At 40.1% G+C, this 23,505-nt stretch overlaps 1 protein-coding gene across 1 annotated transcript in view; it reads left to right on the forward strand.

Moving 5' to 3' along the window:
- PTPRM (protein tyrosine phosphatase receptor type M) overlaps positions 1-23,505 on the forward strand; it is a 688,077-nt gene that overhangs the window by 405,596 nt on the left and 258,976 nt on the right. The window contains exon 11 of the mRNA XM_077809062.1: positions 2,269-2,371. Coding sequence (XP_077665188.1) covers positions 2,269-2,371 — 103 coding nt within the window. The remainder of the gene's footprint in view (positions 1-2,268; positions 2,372-23,505) is intronic.

Genomic DNA, 23,505 nt, shown 5'->3' on the forward strand with positions numbered 1-23,505 from the left:
TTTTTTCAGTTGCTTTTTTAAAACCTGGGAAATTATATCCATGACAAAACTATGCTAAAAGAACATTACTAAGGTTGCAAAGTCAAGCGTTCAGAAGTTTGTAAATGCCAGAATTAAGGGTGCCTTTGCATCCTTAATTCAGCCCCCTTGTATGTATGCAGTATGATATAGTCTTTAATTACATGATGAAGTACTATGTTTTGCAAAAGACCTCTGCCTCATTCAGTGCACAGTTGGACCTGTTCTAGGGACGAATCAGATGGTGTAGTAATGGAGACTGTTACCTGTAGGACTCCTGCCTTATTTTTTGCAGAAGTTGGAAGGAGTGCAATGAATGAGGTAGGGGATTACAGGAAGACAATGGATGGTGTCATGGTTAAGACAGTTAAAGTTTGCCCTGGAGAACTGAATTCTGTGTCTGCCTCTGCCAGAGTTCCTGTGTGATACTAGGCAAGTCACTTAGACCAAACTTTTCAGAGATGGTTACTTTAACTGTATGTTCCTCATTTTCTGGTTTCCTGACTTGCGACCCCGGGACATTATTTATAGAAGTGCTGAGCACTCACAACTGCAGCTGAAATCAATGGGAACTCTGCTTGAATATATAAAGTGCTATATGATACTGGGTACTCTGAAAATCTGGTCCTAGGTGTCTCAAACTGGGCACTCAAATTTAGTGGATACTTTTGTTCTTAATCTTACTGGTCTCAGTGCTCTGTCTGTAAAATGGAGATAATACCATCCACTCACCTCACAGGACAGTTGTGAAGATAAATTGATTAATGTTTGTGAAACACTCTGATACTATGGTGATGAATACCATGAAAATCCCATGGGGAAATTAATAAATTTGTCTTCATAGCAGGTTTTGCGATGATATGGCCGAAAGAGCTAATGTGATCCTTGGATATATAAACTGGGTAATCTTGAGTTGCAGAAGAGAGATTATATTCCCTCTGTGTTTGGCAATGGTGCAACCACTACTGAAATACTGTGTCCACAATTCAAGAAGGATGTTGATAAATGGAAGGGGGTTCAGAGAAGAGCCATGAGAATGATTAAAGGATTGGAACATGTGTCTTAGAGTGATAGACTAAAGGAGCTCATTATGTTTAGTTTAGCAAAGAGGCAGTTACGGGGTGACTTGATCACAGTCTGTAAGTAGCTACATGGGGAACAGAAATTTGATAATAGAAGGCTCTTCAATCTAGCATACAAAGCTATAACAAGATCCCAATGGCTGGAAGCTGGAGCTAGACAAATTCTTACCTGAAACAAGGTGCACATTTTTAATTGAGAAGTTAGCCAGTGGAACAATTTACCAATGGTTATTCTCCATCACTGGAAACGTTTACATTAAGATTAGAAATTTTGTTTAAGATCTGCTGTAGTTCAGTGAAGAATTAATTCAGAGAAGTCCTGTGTTATGCAGAAAGTCAGACTAGAAATCACAATGGTCCCTTCTGGCCTTTTAACCTATAAATCAATGAATAGTGTGCAGTAAATAAGGCCTAGGGCCAAACATTGAACAGTGAGGATAAAAGAAAATTTTGAATAGCAATTGAACACTGTCCAGCCTATGCACAGAATGAGGTGAAGTCCTTAATGACAATGAAAAAAGTAACAACCACCACCTAACTAAGTCTTGTCTACAGTGGGATTTCAGGCACCAGTGTAGACAGTTTGCACCAGCACAGCTTACTCTGGTTTTAAACTGGGATAAACTGCACTAATGCTAATCCTGTTGCACTGTTGTAAATGGTGTCTACACTAAGGGATGGCCTCACTAGCTACATAAATGACTGAAATGTCCGTGGTGACAAGATCTGAGGGTATCTCTGATGTTCATCCACCAGCAAGAAAGTTGAGCCTCCGTTTTTAAAAGTAATTGGTGATTTTGCATTCTTCAATTTTTGGGTGTTCAAATTGCCAACTAAAAAGAGTTTTGACCTATAAAGGCTGGGTTCTTAGCACTCTCTAAGTGTCAGGCCCTTTGAATGTATATCAAGTTGGGTATCCAAACTGACTAGTTGCTTTTTGAAAATGGCCACGAAGTGTGTTTTTTCTGTTTCATTTTTATTGTAGTTCTGTGTTTTGTTTTTGTTTTTCTGAATTCATTTACTTAATTATCTGTTGTTTAACTTGTGCTGTTGCACTAACTCTGTATTCTAAAGAGATCTTTATACGTGTCAAATCCATTTTTAAAATAAACTGTTAAAACAAACCTAGAAATAATTAGTCTATTTTGCTTCTTGTTTTTCCGCCTAGCACCATCTATGCCACCCTATGAACTGGAATCACCTTTGAATCAAACTGACAGTACTGTGACAATCCTGCTGAAACCTGCACAGAGCAGAGGAGCTCCTGTCAGGTATAAGGGGGGAAATCTTTACAAAATTAAAATTAAATGGATTAATTTCTTGAATGTGTTTTCTGGGGATTTTCTACACAGAAATCAGAGTCTAAATCCATGTCTGTATTAGTGCTAATTAAATTAAATAACTGAAGAAAATGAAAGTGCTTTGATGTTGTGTGTTCGGGTATTGTTTAAAAGATTTGATCGAGATGCAAGTGGCTTGTTCTTTGAAGATAAGGAACAAAGCCACAGTGCTGTTGTGTGGGTGGCTTCTTTTACTACTTTAAGGTAATTGCTTACTACAATGTTATGAGTTCAAGGACATAGCACACTTTTTATCCTGACCTGCTATGTTTTTATATCTGCTCTTCCTGTTTACCTCAGAATTTACTTACAACTATTTAAGACTTTTACTAAGTTAAATAATACCAAAAAAATGGATTATAAAATTAATGAAATTTAACATTTAACAGTTAGACCAGTTTGGCAGGAAGAGGAAAGAACACTGAAAAATCAATAGCTCAACCTGTTTAGATTTTTCTACTACTGATTTACATGGATATAACTTCCCATTTTGTAATGGTTTGTATTCCACAAGTAGGTATGCGATTTTGTGTAAATCTTACAATGTTTAGATTAAAAGAATTTCATTCTTTACAGAAGGGAACAGAAGAATGACCTGATAGCTTTGAATGTAAACCACTGAGGAGCTCAGCATTCTAAATACGTGTAATTAAAGACTACAGAAATAGATTTTTGCAAGATTAGGCTCTTTACTTTTGAATTATCAGATAGAGTCTAAAACAGTAAATCCTATTGTTACTGAAAGAAAGCATTAACATCCATAATTAAGAACTGTCAAGGCACTTTGATGATGTAGTTTTTGATAATTTTTGTCAGTTTCAGAAGTATGGTTCTGATATATCCAGACATGAGTAAATTGAACTATTCCACTGCACGTTATTATTTAATATAGTATTACAGCAAGGTATACTACCTTTAATTAGATTATTTTCTGTTTTCTGTAATATAACGTATCTATTTTTGAAGGCTGAATCCAAAAGAAGGAAGGTGCAACCTTATTTACTGTTAAGATTTTTTTGAATGAGACTTTTTTTTGGGGAACTGTGGCAGGGTGCTGCAGGAGAAGCCCTAATCAGGTCCTGTCACTCCAGCCCCAATCAGGGGAAATGGGTTGGAGCTGGACCACTAGCTAGGACTGGCCTGGAAACTGGCCGCACCTGTCAGCCTTGTTAACAGAGGCTAAAAGCTTGGGAGAAAGTGAGTCCAAAGAAGGGGGCGGAGACCAGTCGGGGAGAGTAAGCTGAGAAGGAGCCAGGAGCCTACTACCCTGTTGCCACTGAGGCCTGTGCTAGGACAAATTTATTCATAATCTGTAAATAGTTGAAGTCTGGTGGTGGGGACCGGACAGAGGAATAAAGAGCATGGATGTTGCACCAGCTTGAAGTGGTCCTGACTCACTGGGGAGTCGGGCTAGGAGGCCGAACCCCGCGGGGTGCGGTAAGCAGCCCCATTGCAGGAACATACGAAACAGGTGAGAAAACACTGAAAGCAATAAAATCAGATTTTATCTGAACCGGCCTGTTTTACAGATTATACTAGAACTGGAATCACATATATTTTCCCTCTTTCTAGCTTTCCTGTTTCAAACCATTTTATTAAATAACTTTGGTTCATCTCATCTTATTTCTCAGTGTTGTAGTACGGTCCTGAATATAAACATCTGGATTAAAATGGCACAAAGTAGTTATGTTACTATATAAACACAGGCTTGTTAGACCATAGCTAAAGAACCAGTTCAATTGCTTTTATCTAGCCTACTGAATTAAATACAGTTTGACTCCTGGAAGTTATCGATAGGTTGAAAATCTCACCCACAATACAAAGGTGCTAGTTGGGAGATTTTAAAATGCCAAGTAAGGGGATAAGCGGGTGGGGAAATAGAAAGAGGGATTTAGAGTAACATCAAACTACAGAGCTGACAGAATCAAATGAACACATGACAGCAAATTTACAAAGCTCTTTTGCAACAGCACCTAAAATAAAATAGGTGCAGATGCCAAACTACTAGTGTAAATAATGAGTGAAAGAGGAAATAAAAATTAAAGTTAGAATTCCTTTAATATTATTTAAAGTTTTATTGTGCATTACACACTCAGATATATTGTCACTGCATCGTTTACAGAACATGTTCTGGGAATGGATTTTATTTTTTTAATCTATATTCACTGGGTGTTGAAAATTCAGCTATACTTCATGTATGCACTTCACTAAGTAAGATGGTTGTCTATTGATTCTGTTATAAGCACCCTGCTTCATTAATGCAGATTCTTGGAATTGCACTAAACTTTTCAGTGTAAATTGTTGTTGTCATTTTATTGATCAACACATCAGCTGCGTCATATACAATTATTTCATTCCTGCAGTGGGTAGGGAAAGTACAGAATCTGGTATGCAAGTCAGTGATGCCGATACTTGAGGTAACTAAGAGCTTTGGTTTCTTTTCCATGATTAAATATTTTTCTTTAGTGAAATATAAAAAACTTATTTTTTTACCTTGTTTAGAATCCCCTCACCCATAATCACAATATACAAAAGAAATGCTTATTGTTTGGCAGTTAAAGGAAACTTCAAAAAGTAGACTTTGTAGACATGTGCAAGAGCCTCTATTTGCTACAGTAAAGTTCATGTTAATCAAGGAGACCAAGCTGTACGTCAGTTTTAAAAGAATCACACAATTTAATATTGTTAAAATATATTTTAACAGTTATAATACAGTAAAATAGTATAGTCTTCTGTGTTTTATGGCTGTTACTTTGTTTATTTCCAGGTGATTATTTTTTAGTTATATTTCTGTAAAGAAATAATACATTCAATAGTAATTAATATATTTACTTAGTTATCTGTTGCTTTAGCTATATTGGTGTTTAGAATATTTGTGATTTACAAGATTTTTTGTCCTTTGAGTTTCTAAAGGCTTCTGGTTGAGTGGAAATTGTCTGAATATGTTTATTATATATATGTCTCTTTCTGCAAATTGTGTGTGTGTTGTGTTATGTTATGTGAAAGCAAGTACATTATAAAAAGATGTATAATATTTTAAAACCATACCCACAAGTATCAGAGTAACAGCCGTGTTAGTCTGTCTTTGCAAAAAGAAAAGGAGTACTTGTGGCACCTTAGAGACTAACCAATTTATTTGAGCATGAGCTTTCGTGAGCTACAGCTCACTTCATCGGATGCATACCGTGGAAACTGCAGTAGACATTATATACACACAGAGATCATGAAACAATACCCCCTCCCACCCCACTGTCCTGCTGGTAATAGCTTATCTAAAGTGATCATCAAGTTGGGCCATTTCCAGCACAAATCCAGGTTTTCTCACCCTCCGCCCCCCCCCCCCAAACTCACTCTCCTGCTGGTAATAGCCCATCCAAAGTGACCACTCTCTTCACAATGTGTATGATAATCAAGGTGGGTCATTTCCAGCACAAATCCAGGTTCTCTCACTCCCTCACCCCCCTCCAAAAAACCACACACACAAACTCACTCTCCTGCTGGTAATAGCTTGAAGCCTTCCTAATGTTCTTTTAATGTGGCTTTTTTGTGTGTACTTTAAATTATATTTCAGTCTAAACAAAAGTTCACAACAAAGGCTATCCATTCAGAACTTTACTTGCCATTGAAAAATCCCAAAGGTGTGCCAAAACATAAATTGTCCAAAGCAGCAGCATAATTCTCCACATATAAATTATCCACCACCCTACAAAAAGTCTTCTAATATAGGACCATTGTAGCACCTTTAAAAGAGGGGAAAGTGACATAAAATCTTAAGGCCAGATTCTGCCTGGCTCTTATGAGAAGTTTGCGGTGTGGCGGGAGCCCCTTTTTGCACCCTCTGCCAGCCCACTCAGAATTACAGCCTGTTCAGTGGCTGCTCCATATTTACTACCCGGAAGCACAATGTTCCCTGAAGGTGATAAAAAGGAGAATCCCCTACATACACACTGGCCAGCACAATACAAATGTATACAAGTAAATAACAACACACACAGGAGTTGGGCCGCAGCCACTCTGTACCCAGAAGGTATTCTTGCTCCTCATGGCAGAAAGCATCTAGTTCTCCCTTTGGGGTGATGGAGCTCCTCCTCTCTTTAGGGCTATGCCTAAAGGGCACTGTGGACCCCTAAAGAGGGGGGAAGAGAGAGATACCTAGGTCCAGCTTTACATGAAGTGAGGTCAGAGAGCAGGATGCAGTTTCATGCATGATTTGTGTCTGCAGATACCACAAGTGAGAACACAAACTCAGGGTCCAAGCACGTAAGCATTTAGACATTTGAATACTGAATCGCATAGTCAGAGGCCATGTTTGCACACACAGTTGCCCAGTTTATATGCAAAAGTGTAGTAATAGTACATGCAGAAGAAGGCACCCAAATGAATGCAGTTTTAACTCTGACCTATGGCCCTTTACAAGCTTATCTATGCTACCTTTACTGATTTATTTATTTATTTGTAATGTTCCACCATTCCCACTGCTGGCAGTGCTTGAGTGTTGGTGCCATGGTGATAAATCTCTTAAAAAATGCTAGTATAGACATAGCTGAAGAGGGAATGACATAGACCCGGGGCGGGAGAGATATAGACACCTAAGGAAAATAATTGGTAGTCTCTATAAGATCTTCCTATTAAGATGGGAAGCACATTTCTGCCTTTTACAAAGCACACTGAAAAACATTTTAGATATCAGTTGACAGATAATGACCTGGTGACGTTCAAATACTACTACTAAATTACTAAAATTCTGAAATACAGTATTTTAAGAATGCTATATGCTGAACATACGGTAAGACTCTGCAGTCTAACCAGCATCAAGTGAGTTTGATTTTCCTGTAGAAATGTCTGTTCTCTATTTGCCTATCGTAACCTTCCTTCTTGTTTATATTTTATTTAGAATGCATAATTTAGGAGTGTGTAAAGGTGTGTAGTTGAATGCTGGTCTGTGGGCTTAGCTCCTGCTACTTGCCGTTGTCTGCAACCTGTATTTCCAAATCATAGTTTTACAACTTGTAAGTCAGCCAACAAGCTTGCTTGAGCAAGTTTGAGATCGAGAAATGATGGAGCTTTATTGAAGCTCATCATTGTCACTTCTTTATGGCAAACAAGTATTCTTCTTTACAGCTGAAGGGTCAATCTCAGTTTAATTGAGGGAGCAGTGCAATAATTGCTTATGCTGTAAAAATGTTGTAATCCTTTTTTGTTATGCTATAGAACTTGCTTTGAATTTTTACTGTGACTGGAATTAGAATTTTTGGTCCAAGTTGCTTAGGTGCTTTTACAGAAGCTTGTGTGCTAGCTTGTTTTGAAATTGGCACAATGTTTTTACTGCAGCTAGTCCCAGGATCCCTTGGCAAATGAGACTTTGATTCCTTAACTCCTACAGGCAGTGCCAACTGTCACTGACAACCCCACCGATAATGGTACCTGTTAATGTCATCTATTAACATGATTATTAAAACCTAATCCATAACAATTAAAATAAGAGAGATCTTAAGCAACTCCAGTGTTAGAACAGGATGGGTAAAGTACATCTTAAATCTAATCAGATAACTTTTCTGTTTCATAGAAACCTATGAAAAGTCAGAGGGAAGGGCAAGCCCAGGGTTGCGGGCTGGGGACTGCTCCCCTTCCCCTATAGTAAATGACGCTCCTTTGATTTGTTGTCTCTTGAGTGTTAAAGGGAGTAAAAAGTGATAAAAACATACTTTGTCCATTATAGCGAGCAGATCAGTCTCTGAATATATACACACGGTAGTGCCAGTTTTACAGTCACTCTTCGGAATAGGACCATGCTTTAAGCACTGAGCATTACAGCCTACATTTTTAACAGTGTGCATACACTTCTGTGCCAGACTTCCATGCACACAAGTCCACTGTTCAAAAAACATAGTGGAAAGATGCCGTTGCACTGTGTTCCTGCATTTGTCGAAGTAAAGCCGGGCTTCGTTTTGTTTTTTACGATATTATCTATAAGGATAAGGCTGTATAATTCAGGTGTTCCCTAAGTAGCTGATGAACAGGATTGCATGGGAATGTATCTTTCAACAATATTTATTTGTTTGTTTTTCCCCTTTTTGAAGAGATTTATCACACTAACTGTTTGTATCATGAAAATTATTGTTGTTGTTTTGTTTATTAATATTACCATGGCTCCATTCAGAATTAATGCCACGTTGAGCTTAGAACTGTCAGACATATAGAGTGATATGATCCTTGTCTTGAGCAGCTTTCAGTCTGTTAATGTTACTATATAACATACATGTGCCCTCTCCCCAGTTGAGCAGTGGGATTTTGCACAGTGTGGCTTATGTCCCACGGAAGCCATCTTTTCCATAAAAACAATGGTAGCCAAGAAAATTAACTTACTCTTTACCATGCAATTGTTGTTACCTTATTCCACAATGATGGGAAGAAATAACCTGGGTCACTATTTAATTTTGTTACCCATAACTACTTTTCTTTGTTTTCAAAAAATTTTCCTAGAGAGGTTAACTTTACCATGGTTTGAATCTCATTAGTTTTTCTCCTCTTGAGGGTCACATTCCAAAGTAAGGTGACGTCCCAAGTGAAAGGAATAGATCAGTTTCTAGTGAGCATTCATCTACTTCATAGAATCATTACTTGGCTCAACCTAGTCAGTTATATTTGGAAATCATAGCAGGCTAGGCACTGAGGTGTTGCCCATCAAGGCCCATATGCATTGGCAGTATTATGTAGAGATGTTCTCTTGTCTTGTTTGGCTCTTGCAGACTCAGTTAGTTTTCATGAACATCAACACTGACTGAGCATTTTAAAATGAAGAAAGAGAAAAGTTTGATTACAGTGACTGTGACTTAAAGCAAATGCATTGTACTGCATTCTGTACTCTGAGATTATCTGACAAAATGTCTACTAATTCGTACATTCCAAATGTTAAGAGAATTTTAAAATACATTTGGTAGTAAAAGTAGATCAAGTGACTGAGGAAAACCGTGGCAACAGGTTCACACAGCACATGGTCATTTTCACCATCAGGCCCAAAATCTTGTGTGATTTTCTTACTTTCAGGTTCTATTACAAAACCCAAGCTCTAATAATTACTGAGCATTAGGCTGAATTTCCTATAGGTATTTGTCCTTCTACAATGGCACATTTGTCTTCTACAAATAATTATTAAATGTTTATTTTGTTTTTCATTAGTGATAGAGTGCAGTGTTTGTGAGTAGAGTGCTCACAGAGTTTGCTGGACTAATAACTTTGGCATCAGCCAGGCACAGCACAAGTCTTCCCTACTCATGGGCCTCAGATTATCAGTTCCAGTCCTGAATCTCTTGACTAGAAAATATCACCCTTGCGTAACTGTGCAAGTTTCTTCATTTTAAAATGCTCAGAAGCTATGCTCAAAAGGATATTAAAATATGGCCACCAAACACCTATTTGCTTATGACTCAGACAGGTTTTTTCCCTCAGGAGAGCCCCATTTCTAAGTGAGAATAAGGTTGACGGGCAGTGCTCAGCATCAGTGTAAAAATCTTGGTTCAGGCTTTTTAGTGTGCATATAGAGCTAGATTATGGCATTTAGCCGTGGACCCACACTGCGGGCAATGCAGATTCACATCACTACATTGCTCCGGGGAAGTTATAAAGGGATTGTGCCTTCTATGTTTAGGGGGAGGCATACACTACTTCATCCCTTTGGAGGCTGCTATGAATAAACCAAGCACACCGCCTTTTATTCAACTGCTAGGGGCTGTCTTCATAGATCCAAACATTCCAAGGCCAGAAGAGGCCATTGTGATCAACTAGTCTGATCTTCGGAATAAAACAGACCATAGAACTTCCCCAAAATAATTTCTTGAACATACATTTTAAAAAAATTATCTAATCTTAATTTAAAAATGGTCAGTGATGGAGAATTTACTATGACTCAATGGTTAATTATTCTCACTATCTTGCAGAGGTCTTGTGGAAAGAATATGTCGTCATGTAACTAAAATTAAAGACAATCGTAATGCAAACCTGTAAGGAGGCAGAATTAAGGTTGCAGGAGCGAATTAAATTCTGGCATTTCATCACTTTTAACCTAAATAACTTTATTTTATATAATTGTTTTGTCTGTAATTGTATTAAAGTAGCATCTTGAGCAGACATTCCAAGCAAACAAGTCAGTGTCCTCATCTGATCACAAGTAAAATTAGGAAGTAGAGGAGAAACTCTATATGGAGGGAGAAAAAATTAACTATTAATGTGCTCCCAATGAAACATTACCGTTGTATGCTGAATAATGTTTCATTTCACTGAACATTAATATGAAAAGCTTTCTTTTCACAGTACTATTCATTTAAGCAGGTGGAGGAATCAATGGCATTTCCAACAAGTGTCATGACAGTAAAACATTACTAAGTAAGAGCTAATCTGCAAAACCAGCTTACATTAAATGACATAAAGAAACATTACAGCCACTTACTGGACTGTACTACTGATAACATCTACTATTTAGAAAGGAGCAATAGAAATGCTTCATCTTAACATAGATGTCAAGAATGGTAAGATCGATGTCTAAGGCACTACAGAAGTGTTGAATTTGGGAAGAGATTACTGTGGATGATGGGGGTAAAGGGATTAACTACATTCTAACCTTTAGAGTTGAAACTGTTTTCAGGATTAGCATTAGAGGGCAGTAGCAGCACAAGGCTAGAACCTCATCTGTATTTAACAGCTGTTTTGATCCTAAATTATGCAGAAGCTCTCATCTAGCTGGAAAGAGCTGTAAGGGGTCATGCTGGCAAAAACACCTCTGCCCCTCATGCGTTCCTGCCTGCAGAGCGAGACTACAAAGTCAGCATTAACTTACCACAGATGACATGCGAGTCTGGGGAAGAGGAGACAATGCCTCAAAGATCAGCTGTTCCCCTGGACCTGCTTATCTCATTTCACGCTGCTGGCCAGTGCCCTGCAGACTCTCCACAGAGGAACACTGTTAGACTCAAAGGAAAGGGGAATGATGCCACAGAGATGGCAATCTCCTATTCCAGTTTCCTGAGCTGGGATCCACTGGCTCCCCATACTCTCCACTTGTGGAAACAGAAACTATGATATGGCCCTAAATTGAATAGAGGGGAAGCTGTGGATATGTGTACACTGCAGTTAAACACCGGTGGGCTGGCCCATGTCACCTGACTTGGGCTTGTGGGGCTCAGACTGTGGGGCTATAAAACTGTAGTGTAGATATCTGGGATTGGGCTGGAGCAAACATGTCCCTATTTCTATGCTACAGCACAGCACAGCGAATTACAGAACAGCCCTTGAAGGAAGGGAAGGTTTGTGAAAAGCATTCCTTCTCTACGCATGGCCTGCTAATTCTGATGCATCCAGTTATTTAATTCTTCAGCCTAATTTGAGAATAACTCTCCAGCACAAATGTGGAATGGCAAGTAGGCTCAGTGCTCCAGTGTTAACATTACATTTGCAAATCTTTTAGCTAGGCTCCTGCTCTTGAAATTATTTCTCCATTTCTTTATGGTACATAAGGAGTTTGATCCATCTGCATGGGCATTATTTTGCATTTACATGTATGTCTTAATAACTGCCTTCTGCTTAAACAAGATATGTCCAATTTCCCATATATATAAGTTTGGATGTTGTAGCATTTGCAAAGCTTCTATATCTCATGTGCCTTTCCCAAAGCACAGTTGTATCACTGCAATAGTTTTAGTTGTTGAAAAGCACAGAAGTAAAGCAGCAGTTACTAAAGTCTGTTTCTTAGAGGTGGCACATTCTGAGTATAATGGGGTACATCAGATATTAATACTTGTTGTACTATAGTAACTTTCGTCAAAAGATCTGAAAACATGTTGTTTGAGAAACAGTACCATCAGTTCATCTAGGCGAGTGGTATCCCATCTCTTACAGTGTCTACTACCAGAAAGGTAGGGAAACAAAAAAATACCTGTAATGCAACCAGTCACTTGTGCATGATCTGTGACTGAAGATACTTCCTGTTTCCTTAAGACCATCACTTTATTTCTTAAACCACAATTTGCACAGCCACAGATTTTGTTTGCATTCTTCAAATGATCCAACTCCTTCCCAAATCCAGCCACAATATGTAATTATCTGACCTCCAGATTTTAGGGTGAATTCCTTAAATTGATTACAGTGTAAAGTGGTATTTCCTAGAGATGTGTACAGATCTCAAAATTAATTATTCTGGAGGTTTGGATTTGTGACCAGGCACATTCATCCTATTTAGATTAATGAAAAAAGAGAGCCTCCCTGTTGATTGCGGGAACTTATCCTTTGTTCTCTTAGTAGACCCTGAACACTTTTTCTCTTCCTAAAGTTGGAGGGGAGGAAAAGTGAGTCCTTGTTTAGTCCCTTCTATCCCCCACATTGTGGAGGTAGGGGGACAGCATTGAGGAAAGAAGACCTGATGGGCTCCATCTCCATCTTCATTTTCCCTAGCTTCTGTGGTTGGAAGGAGGTGGGAAGAGGCTGATCACTTGAATGCCACTGACTTTTTTGTTAGAACAGGAAATGCACTGGCTGCACTATTCAGGCTGAGCTAATGGAATTCCATCTAGTCTATTTAGCAATGGATCTCATGGTCTGAAGTTGTCCCTGGGCCTCCTTCGGCATGAAAGGTAGTCAAACTGACTGCCCCACCTTGTGAATGTTGGCAAACATTTGAGAGTTCAGAACAGCACCACTGTGTCATAAATTTGTGACAGTTTGGGTTTTTTTTCCTTTTGCTTCTTCTGAATGATCTGCCCTTTAATATAACTTAGCATTCATGTTCTCCTTTCATGAGACAGAATAAAAAGGAAGGACCAATCAGCTTCCACCAGGCTTTCAGTGATTTGAATACTTCACCCAAGTTCCTCTACCTCAGTTCCTTTAATAATCCTAGCTGTTGCTTTCTTTGTTTCTTTTGGTTAACCAGTTTTTAATCTATAATGAGACTTTGTCCCTGTCAAGGTTCCTTCCCCACTCTGAACTCTAGGGTACAGATATGGGGACCTGCATGAAAACCTCCTAAGCTTACTTTTACCAGCTTAGGTTAAAACTTCCCCAAGGTACAAACTATTTTACCTTTTGCCCTTGTACTTTATCGCTGCCACCACCAAACATCTAACCAGTATATTGCTGGGAAAGAGTCCATTTGGAAACGTCTTTTCCCCCAAAATCCTCCCAACCCTTACACCCTCTTTCCTGGGGAAGGCTTGATAAAAAATCCTCACCAATTGCATAGGTGAACACAGACCCAAACCCTTGGATCTTAAGAACAATGAAAAAGCAATCAGATTCTTAAAAGAAGAATTTTAATAGAAGAAAAAGTAAAAAGAATCACCTCTGTAAAATCAGGATGGTAAATACCTTACAGGGTAATTAGATTCAAAACATAGAGAATCCCTCTAGGCAAAACCTTAAGTTACAAAAAGACACAAAAACAGGAATCTACATTCCATTCAGCACAGCTTATTTTCTCAGCCATTTAAAGGAATCAGAATCTAATGCATACCTAGCTAGATTACTTACTAAGTTCTAAGACTCCATTCTTGTTCTGTCCCCAGCAAAAGCATCACACAGACAGAGAGAGAGGGTTTGTTTTTGCCTCCCCCCAGCTTTTGAAAGTATCTTGTCTCCTCATTGGTCATTTTGGTCAGGTGCCGGCGTGGTTATCCTAGCTTCTTAACCCTTTACAGGTGAAAGGGTTTTTCCTCTGGCCAAGAGGGATTTTAAAGGTGTTTACCCTTCGCTTTATATTTATGACAGTCCCTTATTCCATAGTTGTTGGTTGTTTTGTAAATTGGTCTTGGCAACCTGAAAACTTGTGAGTTAAACAGTGTCATGTTGGCTGATAAAGCACTTTGCTTGCTGTAACAATGGTGCATTTTTCTACTTGTATTTATAGACTTGCCTTTTTTCTTCTCCTTTAAAAAGGGAAATTAAAGAAAGAGCATAAAGCTGATGAAAAAGCTTTGGATTGCTCTTTGGATTGTTGTAAGTGTCACACATGTAAATTTACGGCAAACATATTTTTTGGCTTGTTTCCAAAAATTACTGCCACAGTTTCAGCAAATCTCATTGAAATTGAAAGCATTGCTAAAACCCTGAAGTGTCAAATATTCATTTTTCTGAAAAGAAAAATCATACTTTTACCACACAGTGACACATTTCAGCGTGCAATAGTAGGTAAGATCACACTGCTTTCATGATTAGGGCCCTACCAAATTCATGGCCATGAAAAACGCACCACGGACTGTGAAATCTGGTCTCTTGCATGCTTTTACCCTATATTATATAGATTTCACAGGGGAGACCGGCGTTTCTCAAATTGTGGGTCCTGACCCAAAAGGGAGTTGCAGAGGAGTTGCAAGATTATTTTGGGGGGGGTCATGGTATTGCCACCCTTATTTCTTCACTGCCTTCAGTGCTGGGAGGCCAGAGAGTGGCGGCTGTTGGCCAGGTGCCCAGGTCTGAAGACAGTGTCCCACCAACAGTAGCACAGAAGAAAGGATGGCAATGCCATATCATGCCACCCGTAATTCTGCGCTTCTGCCTTCAATGCTGGAGGGCCAGAGAGCGGTGGCTGATGACTGAGGGCCCCTTTTTGCAGGCAGCAGCACAGAAGTAAGGGTGGCAATACCATACCATGCCATCCTTACTTCTGCACTGCTGCGGGCAGCGGCTCTGCCTTCAAAGCTGAGCTCCCAACCAGAAGCCGCCGCTCTCCAACTGCCCAGCTCTGAAGGCAATGCCGCCGCCTGCAACAACGCAGAAGTAAGGGTAGCAGTACCACAACCCCTCCCCACACAATAGCCTTGTGACCCCCTTACACCTCCTTTCTGGGTAAGGACCCCTGCAATTACAACACCGTGAAATTTCAAATTTAAATATCTGAAATCATGAAATTTTCTTTTTTTAAAATCCTGTGACCGTGAAATTGAACAAAATGGACCATGAATTTGGTAAGGCCCTACTGAAAATTCACTACTATGCATAGGATTTAGATGTTATATTGTTTGAACTGATTTGGGTAACTTCTGCCCATAGTTAGCCCAGTTTATAATCTAGCCACATTCTGTTAAGGCCCTTATAATGCTAGTGGATTCTGTACCCACACATAAATCTCACTGACATCAATGATTCTCTCTACAGACTGAAGAGTCCTTCTGCATAGATCAGATTGCATCATGGGGTCCCAAGTTAGAGGGTATATTAACATATATTGTATTTTTGGATTGGAAAATTAGAGACATTCATTTTCCATTGTGGATTGTGGGGGAGGTGGGAGATTAATATACTGCTACATCTGTTTGAAAATTCACTTTGAAGGTCCAAATTTTTCAGGCTATCTTTAATTATCATTCCAGGTGTTAGGGGACAGCATGGAAGAAGGCACAGAAATAAGACTGGGAGGAGGAAACAAAGGGAATAACAAAGTAGGTTTTATTATCAGAAAGGGGGAAGTAAGGATCATAAGATACGAGAGCAGATCAGAAGTCAGGATAAACTGAAAGCTCTATAAACCTCTGAACTTGGGGTTGGTTCTTCAGACCTGACTGAGAAACTTTTGTGGCTCATCCATCAGTAATAATAAGGGGCCTGATCCTGTGAAGTGTGAATTTATGAACACCCTGAACTTCGATTGAAGTAGCTCTGAGTTCAAAGAACAAAGCACCTCAAAGTAGTTTTTCAATATCTTGTGGAAACCTGATAATTTCTCCATTTATATTTAGAGCAATAATGCATATCACTTGCATGTGCTGTACAAATATAGGCTAATTTTCACAAAACACTTGTAAATTACAGTCCTGGGCCCTTAAAATTTCTCTTCTATGGGGATTTTCTGTCTTGTAGGATGAATTTTATTGTATGACATGGAGTTTTTGTAGAATACTTAGAATTGAAGGGCTCCAAGGTTGAATGTAGGTGGGTGAGTTTATTCATGCTATATAGATAGGAGAAAAATGAAGCAAAGGGGCTTGCCCAAGGCAGCAAAGCAAATCAGTGGCAGAGCTGGGATGAGAACTGAGTAGTAATTCCTTACTTCCAGAATCAGTCCAGCAAACCCTGTTGTATACATTATTTGTAAGGGTGAATGAAATAGAAAAACTCTCATTAAAATAAAAAAAAATCTAAAATTTTCCACTATCGATATTTTGCAAAGTAATCAGGCTTTTTAAGAAGGCAAAACCACATTTGCTTCAGTTCTGCAAGGAGCATCAGCCTGAGCTGACAAGATTAATGAAGTTTTATTTTGGGCTCATTTTATTTGTTTTATTTCATTTACTGTGACCATTTTGGATAGAGTGTACAATGTTTGATGTTTAATTATAATTGGTATGTCCTTGTGTTTGTTACATAATTTAAATTATTGAATTATGATGACTTGAAGGGAAAAATTTAAATGCACAGATAAAGAAATCTTTAAAGTAGTTAAGAAAATATCAACAGAAAAGATCTTTCATCCAGGGATAATTTACTTGAAATTCTGTGCCTGATGTGAAGATGAATAGTAGATTGCCTTTTAGGGAGCTCTCAGCCTGATTCTAATGTCCCAAGTTGTTCTTTTATTATCCAAAACCTCCATAACTAAAGGATTTTTTTCACCCTGCCCTTTGTTCATAATATGGGACTGTAATTGAGTTCATATTTCTCACCCAACCTTTCAGCTGTAATTAATATTTTATTATATCAGATTTTATCACTAAATAGCCTAGCAGCAGAGTACTGAGTGTCACATGCTCACAAAAAAGGCAGGAGTGACTTATTGATGCCAGGCAAGTTCCTTATAATGAGTTATGGTTGAGAGAATACAAAATACATTCTCAGTACCCAGCTAATATTCCCAAGCAATGTATGACTTATCTTATTTTGATCAAACCAGGACAAAGAAAAATTAAAGTTAGGAAAATGGAATATTCAGCCCAGTGGATCAATTTAGGATATCAAATATGTGGAGCACCTAACAAAATTGTCTGTGCAAGACCAGGTATCTGTTTTCATTATTACATTTTATGAACAGGACTAGTATAGGTCATATACTTTTTGTACACTAAGTTATTTGAGGTTTTCTAAGCTGTGTTAACTACCTCTACAGTGTGAGAAATGTAAAAATCTGAACATTGAGTGTTCTGCCTGTTGTTCATCTTTGAGCTGGTGTAAACCAGAATGAAGGGTAAGGTGTTTTTAATAAGGATTTGAAAATGTAAACTGTTTTTTATTTATGAATAGTAGTAAACAGGACTGGGGAAAATTGAGTCATTTTTGTTGCCTGAAATTTAACAACTTTGGTGATCAATGGTTTTCATCATAAAACCAACCACATACTTTGGGCATAATTGACATTCCCAGCTCAGGGGAGAGTCTGCTGAGGCACTAATATCTGTATCTCTGCTATGAATAGGTGATTGTTGAAAAAAGTCAAATTAAAGATAGAGGTCTCTGGCAGAACAGATCAGAAGAAGCTCTGTGCTTGAGAATAGACTCTTAATTCTTTGATATCAGCACAAGTATCCACTCCAAAATGTATAACTGCAATAAAACTTTCTTCTCTTTTTATATTTGTACACCAACTGGCTAGCCCACAGGATAACGGTGGAAGGCGTAAACTTTCCTTTAGGCAGAGCTGTGTAAGGGCAGTTTGTAACTGTGTCTCCACAGCAATTCCTTCCATGCTTCTGCCTTGTTTCCAGGAGAAGTCATCTGCTATAGCCCCTGAATGTTGGATGGATGGTCTAGTGGATAGGGAACTGGACTGGGATGCAGGAGACCTGGGTTTTCTTTCTGGCTCAGCTACAGACTTCCTTTGTACTCTTGGGCAAGTCACTTAATCTACCTGGTGTTTCAGTTTCCATCCACAAAATACTTCACTGTCTCACATGGATATGTGAGGATAAAAATAATGATCAAGAGGAACTCAGATATAGGGATGAGTGCCATATCATTTAGCTTAATAGATAGATTACCAGGTGCAGATTACTTCCACTTCTCCCTCATTCCCTAACATGCCAGCCAACAAAGCTCTGCTTTGGAGAGTATTGGCTCCATGAACATTCTTTTCTACCCCTTCTTAGTCCCCACACACCTGAAGCTGTGATAGGGGGAGGTTGCACAAGGGAGTGGGAGCAATCTTGCGTCCTGCACAACCATGTACATTTCGGAAAGCCCTAAATAGCTAAAGCCCACTCTGTTCTACTTAGGGTTCAATCCTGCACTCATTAAAATTAGTGGGACTGCTCATGTGCTTAAAATTAACTGCTTACATGCTTTGCTGGACCGAGGGTAAAGCGCTCATCACATTGTGGGATTGAGTTCTTAGCTTGTATGTAGTCTGAGTAAAAACTTTAGAGAGGTAAAACTAAACAAACAACCCTCACTGACTTGCCTACTTAACCTGTGTGCAATTGCATACCAAAGATAATAGTACATAAACTTTCATCATTGCATTAAAATAGACAATTATCTTTGATTTTTAGAACAAGTAATTCTATTGGAAGGTAGTAATGCCACATTATGTTTCACTTTGTGAGTAATCACCTGTCTCTCTAGATCAGCATCTGGTAAGAGTTCTAATGTTCTCATACCAAAAATTCCATTCTGCCCTTGTCTGTGTGTAGGGATTACAATGCCTTCTGTGCCAAACCATATTGGAAAGACTAAGGTGCCTGATAAACATAAACAACTTTAATGTCTCCCTTAAGAGGAAAAAGTGTGTGGGTTTTTTTAGACACAAAGCACAAATCCAAAAATAGACTGGTGTTATGTGTGTTAAAAGGGAGCTAGACCTCAGGGAACTATTTGTGAACTAGCAGGTGGACTAGCAGATGTGAGGAGCCCTATGAATATATTTATTGAGCAGCCCAAAAAGTATTAAATAAGTCATCCTGGGTACAATTGTGGGAGTAGTTCTTGGGTAAACTTCCCAAGAAAATCTTTTGAAAAATATATGCCATGGTGCAGTTGTAACCCACACACTTCCTGAGTGTGGTGTTCTGTCCCATCTAGTGGCACCGAGACCACTTAAAGAGTGATAAATGAGTCTACTCTACAGCCTTAGCTAAGAGCCTTCTAGCTTTTAGCTCATGCGGTAGAGGCTCATGCACTAAGCTCCAGAGGCCCCAAGTTCAATCCTGCCCGCCAAAGGGATCTGTCAGCATTACAGGGCAACAGAAAATCTATCCCAAAAAGTACACATTTCCCTGATACTTGGGATATTGAGGTACAAGGAACAAAACCTTTAGGATTCATTAGCAAGTGTGAAAAGCGCAAGCCATGTCGAGGACATCTGAGTGGCTCAAAAGTGATTAAGGGGACTTGAATCCTTGTGACCTGCGTTCTTTGACACCATCCTCTTCCTTCAGGTGAAGAAAGAAAGAATGAATGAGAGAGCTTACCTTTACCATAACAAAGCAAGAGTATGTGTGCTCAGAAGGTGGGAACACTATATCATAAAGATATACTATTTGTATGTCCTTCTTATGAATATATAATTGTGGGGAGAAAATGTTTATTTATTGGATAATAGTGATAACTACACAAGGAGAGCCTAAACCAACATAACATACATTATTAAAGGTTACCTGTGGTAGAAAGGAAAACAGAGAGAGAGAAAGAAAAGGATTTCACCGCTTCCTGAAGCATGAACTGGTCAGGGTTCCCAGGTGATGGTGGTAGCTCAGGGTCCTGAGTGCAGGAGGCAGGCAGAGCCCCCAGCACGATCAGTCAGGAGATGGAGTCTCAGTGGAACTGATGCAGAGGTTGGGTCCATCCATCAGAACACTTACTTGGGCATAGGTAGGGGGTTTTGTAGAGAAAATACAATGGTTCAAGGGAGAGCACTAGATTTGTTTATGGGTAAACTGATGACTCAGGGGTTTTCTTGACCTGCTGCTCACAAACCGGGTAGAATTAGTGGGGGAAGCAAAAGTGGATGGGAATCTGGGAGGCAGTGACCATGAGTTGGTTGAGTTCAGGATCCTGACGCAGGGAAGAAAGGTAAGCAGCAGGATACGGACCCTGGACTTCAGGAAAGCAGACTTCGACTCCCTCAGGGAACGGATGGCCAGGATCCCCTGGGGGACTAACTTGAAGGGGAAAGGAGTCCAGGAGAGCTGGCTGTATTTCAAGGAATCCCTGTTGAGGTTACAGGGACAAACCATCCCAATGAGTCGAAAGAATAGTAAATATGGCAGGCGACCAGCTTGGCTTAACGGTGAAATCCTAGCGGATCTTAAACATAAAAAAGAAGCTTACAAGAAGTGGAAGGTTGGACATATGACCAGGGAAGAGTATAAAAATATTGCTCGGGCATGTAGGAATGAAATCAGGAGGGCCAAATCGCACCTGGAGCTGCAGCTAGCGAGAGATGTCAAGAGTAACAAGAAGGGTTTCTTCAGGTATGTTGGCAACAAGAAGAAAGCCAAGGAAAGTGTGGGCCCCTTACTGAATGAGGGAGGCAACCTAGTGACAGAGGATGTGGAAAAAGCTAATGTACTCAATGCTTTTTTTGCCTCTGTTTTCACTAACAAGGTCAGCTCCCAGACTGCTACGCTGGGCATCACAAAATGGGGAAGAGATGGCCAGCCCTCTGTGGAGATAGAGGTGGTTAGGGACTATTTAGAAAAGCTGGACGTGCACAAGTCCATGGGGCCGGACGAGTTGCATCCGAGAGTGCTGAAGGAATTGGCGGCTGTGATTGCAGAGCCATTGGCCATTATCTTTGAAAACTCGTGGCGAACCGGGGAAGTCCCGGATGACTGGAAAAAGGCTAATGTAGTGCCAATCTTTAAAAAAGGGAAGAAGGAGGATCCTGGGAACTACAGGCCAGTCAGCCTCACCTCAGTCCCTGGAAAAATCATGGAGCAGGTCCTCAAATAATCAATCTTGAAGTACTTGCATGAGAGGAAAGTGATCAGGAACAGCCAGCATGGATTCACCAAGGGAAGGTCATGCCTGACTAATCTAATCGCCTTTTATCATGAGATTACTGGTTCTGTGGATGAAGGGAAAGCAGTGGATGTATTGTTTCTTGACTTTAGCAAAGCTTTTGACACGGTCTCCCACAGTATTCTTGTCAGCAAGTTAAGGAAGTATGGGCTGGATGAATGCACTATAGGGTGGGTAGAAAGCTGGCTAGATTGTCGGGCTCAACGGGTAGTGATCAATGGCTCCATGTCTAGTTGGCAGCCGGTGTCAAGTGGAGTGCCCCAGGGGTCGGTCCTGGGGCCGGTTTTGTTCAATATCTTCATAAATGATCTGGAGGATGGTGTGGATTGCACTCTCAGCAAATTTGCGGACGATACTAAACTGGGAGGAGTGGTAGATACGCTGGAGGGGAGGGATAGGATACAGAAGGACCTAGACAAATTGGAGGATTGGGCCAAAAGAAATCTGATGAGGTTCAATAAGGATAAGTGCAGGGTCCTGCACTTAGGACGGAAGAATCCAATGCACCGCTACAGACTAGGGACCGAATGGCTAGGCAGCAGTTCTGCGGAAAAGGACCTAGGGGTGACAGTGGACGAGAAGCTGGATATGAGTCAGCAGTGTGCCCTTGTTGCCAAGAAGGCCAATGGCATTTTGGGATGTATAAGTAGGGGCATAGCGAGCAGATCGAGGGACGTGATCGTCCCCCTCTATTCGACATTGGTGAGGCCTCATCTGGAGTACTGTGTCCAGTTTTGGGCCCCACACTACAAGAAGGATGTGGATAAATTGGAGAGAGTCCAGCGAAGGGCAACAAAAATGATTAGGGGTCTAGAACACATGACTTATGAGGAGAGGCTGAGGGAGCTGGGATTGTTTAGCCTGCAGAAGAGAAGAATGAGGGGGGATTTGATAGCTGCTTTCAACTACCTGAAAGGGGGTTCCAAAGAGGATGGCTCTAGACTGTTCTCAATGGTAGCAGATGACAGAACGAGGAGTAATGGCCTCAAGTTGCAGTGGGGGAGGTTTAGATTGGATATTAGGAAAAACTTTTTCACTAAGAGGGTGGTGAAACACTGGAATGCGTTGCCTAGGGAGGTGGTGGAATCTCCTTCCTTGGAAGTTTTTAAGGTCAGGCTTGACAAAGCCCTGGCTGGGATGATTTAACTGGGAATTGGTCCTGCTTCGAGCAGGGGGTTGGACTAGATGACCTTCAGGGGTCCCTTCCAACCCTGATATTCTATGATTCTATGATTCTTTAGGCTATTCAATAGGAGCTGATCACTCTTGGCTATGGGTGGTGTTTTCTTCCAGGGAGCTGACAGTGCAACTAGGCTGCTTCAGTATTTTGGATATCAATCAAGGATTCATTACTAGAATTGGTTTGATAACTGCTGAGCTGGGTGTGTGCAAGCGTAGGTTCATTAACATCTGGAGCAGAGATCCCCCATGATGCAGTGCTTCCCTGCTTTTCTGGTCCCAGAGTTCAGTTCGGTTCTCTGTTCTCCATTCCGTATGCTAATGAGATGAATCCCTGTCCCATCTTTCATGCAGATGAGGCTAGGGGAGTTGTCTCTGTTCTCCATTCTGTATGCTAATGGGGATTTCTTAATCTTGTCACCCTTGTTAGGAGGGGTCTAGGTGTGTCTCCCAACGCCCTTCACTGCTTTCTGCAGTCCTTTTCTCTGATTAGTTTTGGTTCAAGCAGAGACTGGTGGGGGAGGGGGGTGTCTTCCATGAGTCAGAGAGGCTAGATACTGTGCCCTGGTTCCCCAAGAACACAGAGCTGACTGGTATCATCTTAGGGATTGTTCAGGGTCAAGATCCTGCCATCAACTTTGAATCCTAGAAAGTCTAAACTTGGAAAAGGGGCTAATATAAATATTTCTGTATTTAATGGAAACCTTAAAATTCATGGCAGATGAACTGTGGCCAGAATATGCAGTCTTCAGAGCTCCTCTGACTCTTCTGCAACTAAGATATCATCTAAGTAAATAAGCATTTTCACTCTCAGGGCCCTTAGGAGATGAATAATTGGTCACACTCTTGTAATGAATGCCCTTGTAGCAATACACAGGCAAAATAACTTTACTTTCCACTGATATAGTACTCCTCTACAGGAGAACCTTAGGGATTTCCTGTTTGTATGCATA

Source organism: Eretmochelys imbricata, chromosome 2 (assembly GCF_965152235.1).
Source record: "Eretmochelys imbricata isolate rEreImb1 chromosome 2, rEreImb1.hap1, whole genome shotgun sequence".
Classification (NCBI taxonomy): domain Eukaryota; kingdom Metazoa; phylum Chordata; order Testudines; family Cheloniidae; genus Eretmochelys; species Eretmochelys imbricata.